This window comes from Melospiza georgiana, chromosome 10 (genome assembly GCF_028018845.1).
Source record: "Melospiza georgiana isolate bMelGeo1 chromosome 10, bMelGeo1.pri, whole genome shotgun sequence".
Taxonomy (NCBI): domain Eukaryota; kingdom Metazoa; phylum Chordata; class Aves; order Passeriformes; family Passerellidae; genus Melospiza; species Melospiza georgiana.
The window spans coordinates 12,522,856-12,531,020 of record NC_080439.1 but is presented as its reverse complement, the minus strand read 5'-3'; the positions used below and the strand labels follow the sequence as shown (position 1 = coordinate 12,531,020).

Sequence of the window (8,165 nt, the reverse complement as noted above, 5' to 3'; positions counted from 1 at the left end):
ATCATAATTAAAAACACACTTGACAAATATATTGTACAATAAAGTTTATTAGCTGTTCTCCTCTTTCTAACAAATGGAATGGATAGTGTTGATAATTCTTTACAAACCAAAGCTGATTTGGTTGGGTGACTGCCCCATGACTGTCATAAGTACATCTCTCTAAAAAACAATCGGTTGCAAACAAGCAATGGCAGGTACTAAATAATATGGGAATTTGAGAATTTCATTATTGAAGGTTTTGGTACAAGGTATTCATAACATTCAGCACAGAAGTTTGTGCATTGCAAATGGAAGATCTTGTGCCTGTGCAATCCGAGACGAACATGTACAGAAAAAAAATATATTGTTGGCTCTGAATTCTCCCTTTGGTTAAGACATGCATATTACAAAGGGGACAGGGGAAGACAAACACCCGGAATTGCGTAGAAAAGAGGAGAACTTGCATGTATTTTTTTCTTGTACTAATATTCCCTGGACTTCATGCCCAGCCATCACAGCCCATTTGATTTTTCCGTGATTAAGGAAGGTAAATTCTAATTTGGTTTTTTATTTTTATTCAAAACAAAAAGCTAGGAGTAGGTGGTAAAAGAAAAATATATATTTTATATATATATATTTATACGTGTGCGCAACTATGTAAAGAAAATAATTCCCATAGTTACAGAGTTTAGTTAAAGAAAGTTTAATATATATATATTTATTATAACAAAATAGGCAGTTATTGTGGGTAAAATATTCATTAAAATCTGACCCCTAAGAACACACACATTTTTAGGCTATGAATCATTCTCTCATTGCCCTAATGACCATCTCTGCAGCTGTTTTCTGAATTACTGCCAATGCAAATTTGGCATTCCTCTGAAAAATACAATGTTTCCTAGCACCTAAACATATTTTTAGGCTCAAAAAGTGTGATGACCATTATCTATAAAGAATTTCTGCAACACACTATAAATAGTGTTTCATGAGGAAGATTAAAAACATTAAACATCTTTGTCCCTAGCAATTTTATTGGCAAAAAATGAAAAAATAGATTATAAGAATATCCGTATGAAATTATGAAAATGACTATCCCTTTAGGAGTAGTAATGGGACTTAATGAAAATGCTAACTCAAAATTTAAAAGTTGCTTTCTAACTGCCTGGAAAGAAAAAAAGATACTGTGACAATAGGATTGAACTCAGAAAATAAAACCTGAAATTGATTGCCCTGACCAAACCATGCTATTAAAGTTAAGCGTGCAAAGTTACTCATAATTTACAACTTCCTTGAATACAACTTTTCTTTCAATTGTTATGAAATTTTAAAAGAATGTCTATAAAGCTTTTTTGAAAAATCTTTGAAAGTTACTTTCCCTTAAACATTAAGGAATTTTACCCAGCAATTCCCGCCCACCCCCACCCTAAACTAATAGCTGGTCAGGCCATTCCACTGTCATGTTCGAAAAATGGCAAACCAACAACACACAATAATACAAATTATTTAAACTAAGAGAGACACCAAATGTAAAGCATTATGGGAACTGCAGAATGTGATGGTTAGGGTATGAACCACGCTGGAAAGAACTAGAGGCAGGCTCCACTGGAAGGGCTTAAGAGTCGTCAGATGTAGTAGGTGACATCAGTTAGAAAATGAAAAATAAAAATCTGTTTTCATAATTTTTCCTTTGCTGGAACCCAGATGTAAGGACCAGACTGTTCCTCTATGATCTGTTTCACTTGGTTGTAGATTTCTTCCAGAGTGTCTCCCTGGACAATAGCTGCAAAACATAATGTGGCAATCAGCAATCGTCCCTCGTCGATCGGTGCAGAGGCCAGGCTGCTCCTTGCCCTCAGAGTGGCAGGAGGATTTCTGACTGCTGAAGGAACAGACACCCTTGGACACTCCTGGGTTCAGTGCTGCACTGAAGCACAGAGTGCTACTGCAGGACACACTAACCACTTCCCTGGGGACAGGGACCTTCCACTGTCCTACCAAGTATACATATACAACTGAGGGGTTTTTTAACCTTTTCCTAGCTACATGTTCCAATTTGCCTGAGTCAATTCACATCCTCCAGTATTCTTTTTGGCCCAACTTTCATTTGTGTGTCTAACACAAAGCAAGACAGTGCAGGGCTGTGTCCTCCCAGGCTGGTGAACTGGTCAGCTCTGTCCTGAAGCTGCACAGCAAGGCAGGCTGACCTCGAGATGCCTACCCAGCTCTACCTTTGCTTTTGGCTAAAATAAGGAGGAACTCATGGAGTTTGTTGTCCAGACAAGAGATTCTAGTTTTATAGACAAGAGGCTTCCTTACACAGTTAAAAGTGCAATCTATACTAATTCCTATCATGTTGGTTGATGTATTTTTGCCAAGGCTAGAAATTAACTAGAAATGAGCCAATATGGATGTGTTCTGACATATCAGAATCAAATATGGTCTGGTTAAAATTAAGATAAAGTTTGAGCTTACCAATACTTCAGCCTGGAAGAGCAATCATTGTGAGATAGCTTATTTTTAATTAGTGTCACAATCTCAGTGTCAGTAATCCAAGAAGTAAGGTTTAGCATGGAAGACAGCTTTGGAGGCAGGTCAGACTCACTCTTCTGTGCATTAATAGAGTAGTACTGCATCTGAGATTTGCTTTCATGTAAATTAGCTTCCTTTTATTCCTACCATTCCATTCTTGTCTCTTAAAAACCTTTTCCCCATCTGCAGCTCAGTGCTGTACTGCCTGTGGGAGGAGGCTGCTCCATTGTTATAGGCCCAGTATAATGTTCACAGCACAAGAGTGCATGAGAAAGAATTAGAAATGTCTTTGCAAGGCAAATAGGCCATAAGCTTCAGAATCTTCTCTCCAGCTAAGTTCAACCACACCTCTTCCAAACCTCAGTAACCTCAAAGCTGAAGTAGGATGTGCTTTTCATGTACTTCAGTGTAAAGTTAAAGTCTGTGGAAACAGAACCTGCTGATGAAGTTGGAAAATGGCAGAAAGTCCTAAGAGTTTTCAAAACCTAAATTAAGCTCCTAGTAAATTTTTGTTTATTTTTTATATTAAATTAGCTGATCAAAGTGAAATCAATGTAGAGATACTAAGATGGCTCTATACCTCAAAGTAATCACAGATCACCTGAAAAACAAAGCTCACTATCTCAGTGGTTAGGCAAGTATTATTTGTACAGCAAGCCATAAAATTTCAACTCTGGCAAGTGAGCAGTGACAAGGAGAACACACCTGTGAAGTGTTCAGTAAATTCTTGCTCCAGTTTCGTGGCTCTCTCAAATGTCTTCTTGGCTTGCTCTTCTGTTAAGCGTTTATTCATTTCCCTGAAAGTGCAAACATTATAGCTCTTGTAAACCAATACAGCATACTTGGAGTCTTTAAGGTTTTAAACTGTTGTTTGAATATTAATACTAATAAATGGATTAAACCCCAAAGACTCCAAGCAAAGACTGTAGTGGAAATGAGCTGTTCTGGCATTATGTTGCATGGAATTTAACACAATGACATTTGTTTTCAAGCCCTTTAACTTGGATAAGAAGCCCCATCTTAAAGTCCCTAAAAATTAAAGTCAGGGAATTAAATATTATTTAAAACACAAACATTACAATTGTCTGCATATAACTTGCAGTTGGCTTTTCAAATACAACAGTCTCAAACAATTTAGCCTGAGGTACTTTACTTTTACTCACATGATATTTTCCACTGTTTTGGGTTTAATAAAAATGGAGATTGGGTACAGCTGGGCAATCTGCAACCTCTTGATCGCATTACCAGAAACATCAAGAATGCAATGTTTACCCTAAAAAGTGAGAGAGAAAGGAATATGGCACTAAGCAAACTTTAAGTCACAAGTAGCATAGCATAATAATTTAGAAGAGAAAACATGCCTCTACTGAAACCAAGAAAATGAGAGTATTTGCATCAATGATACTGTGATTTCACCACTTTGGCACAAGGTCCCCCAATCTCCTCTGCTCAATCCCACATAATTTGAGATGTTCCTGACCCTTCTTTCTTCATTCCTTTCTTCATCACAGCTTGCAGCCCTATCAGCAATGCAGAACTGTACAGTGGAACAGCTGGACTTCAACCACACCACCAACATTTTTTATTTTGCTTTATTTTCGTACTAATTTGAGGATGCTTTAGGGAGGTGGCCATGTCACAGATGTGATTTAGAGAAGAGCCAGATGACTTAACTGGCATACCTGAGGGAGTGCCCACCCCGGCTGGCAGGGAAATATGCCACCATATTCAGGTGGAACTGCAGAAAAGCCCTTTCCTCTCCCAGGTACCAGCCAGTAAAAATACCACATTGGAGATGGTGAAAGGAATTTATTTGTGTTTATTTATTATCCATCTCTTGAGAAACAAATATAACTTGACCATTCCTTGGGCAGCCGGATGACAGTGTGGTAATGCTGCTTTCCTCCCACTCTCTATTCTCCCACTAAAAAGAATTTTCCAGCTTCATCTCAAAGGCTCCTCCTGTTCTCAGTTCCTTTCATCTAATATATGCTCATTTCCACCTCACACATTTTTATTTCTTTCCTTTCTGAGTAGCATAGGATTAATTTTGCAGACTGTCATTTTAGAAAGCTACAGGGGAAGAGGAACAGAAAACCACTCCTGGGTGACTACATTAAAGAAAAACTTTTTCTTTATCAGGACACCAATGTGCATTGCAGAAATCTGTGAGCCAGGATACAAACCCACAAGTACCATATAAACCAAAGGTTACTCATATCATACAACACCATTCCTGAACTCCTGGGAGATCATTCCTGGAAAAATGTCTGAAATTACTGACATGCTTCTGCCTCCTGGCAGAAGAAATAACTGGGATCATTTACATTTGGTCTCTTTCCCAACAAAATCAGAATTTTACTTCAGGAATTTTTAAAGAGAAGTGTTCTTCCCACATGAACAATATGTATGTCTGTTTGCTTTCAGCTGATGGTAGCTGTTTCCCAGATCAAGTCCATGGGTCTGCATGCTAACTGGTAACATTTAAAAAAGGTGTCTGTAGGTCCTAGCAGAGTATTTTACATGTGCTGATCTGTCCACATCTTTAAATGTGGCACATGCTCCGAATTAAGAGCATTATTTGAAAAAGAAAAAAGGACCAAGTAAAACACTATTTGCTGTGTTTGGCCCAACAACTTAAGCCAGGAGCCAAAGGGTGGAGGGCTAGAGAGCCAGCACAGTACCTGTACTGCACCTTATGGGGTATAACCATGACAGTTTATTCCAAATCAGCAATGAATATGCATTAACTGTGGCCTCGAGACACAGATTTGCAAGGTGCTGATGATTCCAAAGGAAAGAAGATATGAAAAGTCTTTTCCAGTGAAGATGTGAAAGACAAGGAAAAGAAATACAAGTACATCATGTTACAAACATGTCTTCATGCAGGTAAGCTACTTTGCTCTCTGCACAGTGCATTTAGAATAATATTTTATATATTTTAGTTCCTTAGTTGCACTGCATCTGATTGAGAAGCACTGCACAGCAGCCAATGCCTTCTAAAACTGAACAAAAAGAAACATCAGAAAGCGTCTTTAGCTGTGTCCATTGTGGGTAAGGAAATGAGAGAGACAGGGATCAGCTGGAAGCATGGGCAAGTGAACACAACTGAAGGCTATTTTAGGAATACTGTTTCTGGTTCTTTTGGAGTAATAGCAGTCACTTCTGCTCTGTCTTCTCCTAAACTGATTGCAGATAACTTGGAAATGATCTTTTGTATCCCAGCAATAAAACCCACTGAAAAGACTCATCTTTTCAGCAAGATGGAAAAGAATACAAGGATGGGAACAACTTCAGATCAACCAGTCTGCAGCCCTGTCGTGATTTTGAAGTACAGTTCTGAAGGATAGGCCATTGTTTTCCAGAAAATAATGTCAGCTGCAACTAAGAAATTGCTGCATCTACCCAAAGTCCCATGGTGCCTATGCAAGAGATTTGACTGCATGGAGACATCTGCAAATACTTTGTTCTTCATGTCCATTTATGAAAGATTCATAGCAATTTTGTACCTTACTAATCCCCACAGATGGACAAAAGAAGAGAGTCAATTTCAGGTCCAGGATGGAACTGAAGGATTGCATTTGTGCTACCAAGTAAAGCAAATGCCAACAGATTTATAATGTCTAAGCTATTCAATAATTTCATCATTTAACCACAAATGATTGTTTCACAGCTTTGTTCAGCCTCCAATACAAAATACTGTTCATTTACTTGAACAATTCTGTAATTAATATTATTTTCTTTCCTTTTCTCACTCTATCCCACGGGGCCAGGTTCCATTCCATATGGTGACAAAGACAAGAGAACATCATTTGCCCCACAGAATCTCACTGTGTTTGCCCTGGTTTTGCTTCCAGTAAATTCAGTTGCCAGAAATAGCAATACTCACCTATTTGATCAAAATGGACTACAGAGTCAGCAGCAGAAAAACTCTCATCAACTCAACATGGAACATTTGCAAAAAAAAATTTCACCACATGATTTTCTTTAAGACAAGCACCTTATTCTCAGGAATACATTTCCCTTTATCAACTTTTTTTTCAGACAGATCAAGTCAACTTCAGTACGACTTTAGAAATAATTAGAATTTGCAATAAATAGTTAATTCAAATCACTTTGGGATAGAAACTGTAAGGTAATACTCAAAATATATGGGTAGTTATAGAAAAAAATACTTATAAAATTGAATTCTTTACATTTGCTGTCTTCTCTTTGTTAGCTAAAACCATGAGGAGCACAAAGAATAACATTTTTTAAAGTTTTCTTTTGTGCAGGTCTATGTCAAGAGGATCCTCATATTAATTAACTGCACCAGCACTACTCTTCATTAGTTAATGATCTGTGTATGTGAGCTAGGCTAATTAGCCTATAATTGTAGTTATTTCTTCTGCATTCTCTTTAAATGAGAGGGTTTACAACATTATCGTTGCTTTTTTTCCACAATTTAATCATGATGCTTTCATTATTCCAAAGCTTCATTATTTCCCTAAATGCATCTGTGACAATACACTTTGTTTCTAGCCTTATACAAATTCCTTTAAAAGTCAGAATGTTCCTAATGGCTTCTTGCCATTCTTCTCTTTCTCCCTGTCAGCACAGGCATACAGTCAGCTCAGCAAATGAAAGCAAGTGGCACTGATTTACCTTTTCTGCTACTTCTCGCACTGATTGGACACTTGTTCCATAAAGGTGATTATTGTACTGGCCAGCTTCAATGAATTTGTGATCCTGAATATCCTTCTCCATTTGCTCTCGAGAAGTGACAAAATGGTAATCACGTCCATCCACCTCATAATCTCGTTTTGGTCTAGTAGTATCTTTAAATATAAACCAGTAGTTTTTAAAGCAAAACAAAAAAACAGTGACTTTTTTTTTTACAATATCCAAAAAGACTCCCATTTATATTGCAAAATTGATTGATATTAAGATAGTTTAAACAATATATTAACTTTTTTTTAAAATCCAACAAACAGAGAATGTCTATAAAAAATTAAGAGAAAAATACAACCTAAAGTTGCTTTAGTATTTGCTGAGACTTACGTGGAACACATGAGCCAAATTTGTCTGGAAATTCTGAGATCAGGTCATCATTTATTCTGTCTTTCATGGGTCCCAAAACAATCACAGGTCGAGTGTAACTGACTAATAAACATAAAGGAATAATGTCAGTTGTATTTTATATGACTGTTAAATTTTAAGAGTTCATCCAAATAAGATCTCTCACACAGCAATGATTTTAATACTTAGAAGAATAGGTACTTCTAAAGAGAATAGAAACACACTGAAGAACATCAATCAGTCAATACCACAGTCACAGTAAGATGTTAGACTTTCACTCTCAAATCTTCATTCTCAGTGACTGAAAATGAGCCTCAGATTATGAAGCCTTTGAGAAAAAAAAAAGCCTTCTCACAAACTAACATCCTAAATTCTAATGGCAAAATGAAAGAGGGGAGGTTTGAAAATCTTTTCAATTCAAAGAGGCACCTAGAGCAGCAGCGCAGTTCATAAAACTCTGTGTCTGTGTTGGGAGAAGCTTCTTTTCTCCTAAGGCCACAATGAAGCACTTGCATACAAAATGACTCAAATATAAACAGTTTCTGTAACTATTAACACCCTTACAAAATTAAGTGTAGTACCTTTTGAAAGTAGTCTAA

At 37.1% G+C, this 8,165-nt stretch overlaps 1 protein-coding gene across 14 annotated transcripts in view; it reads right to left on the bottom strand.

Annotated features, from left to right (window-relative positions):
* Nucleotides 1–29: 29 nt before the first annotated feature.
* DLG1 (discs large MAGUK scaffold protein 1) overlaps nt 30–8,165 on the bottom strand; it is a 140,650-nt gene continuing 132,514 nt past the window's right edge. For all 14 annotated transcript variants that reach the window (XM_058031093.1, XM_058031084.1, XM_058031085.1 and 11 more), the window contains 5 exons: nt 7,549–7,650; nt 7,153–7,325; nt 3,672–3,781; nt 3,214–3,305; nt 30–1,759 (listed from right to left, as the gene is read on the bottom strand). In XM_058031093.1, coding sequence (XP_057887076.1) covers nt 1,653–1,759; nt 3,214–3,305; nt 3,672–3,781; nt 7,153–7,325; nt 7,549–7,650 — 584 coding nt within the window. In that variant the 3' untranslated portion in view covers nt 30–1,652. The remainder of the gene's footprint in view (nt 1,760–3,213; nt 3,306–3,671; nt 3,782–7,152; nt 7,326–7,548; nt 7,651–8,165) is intronic.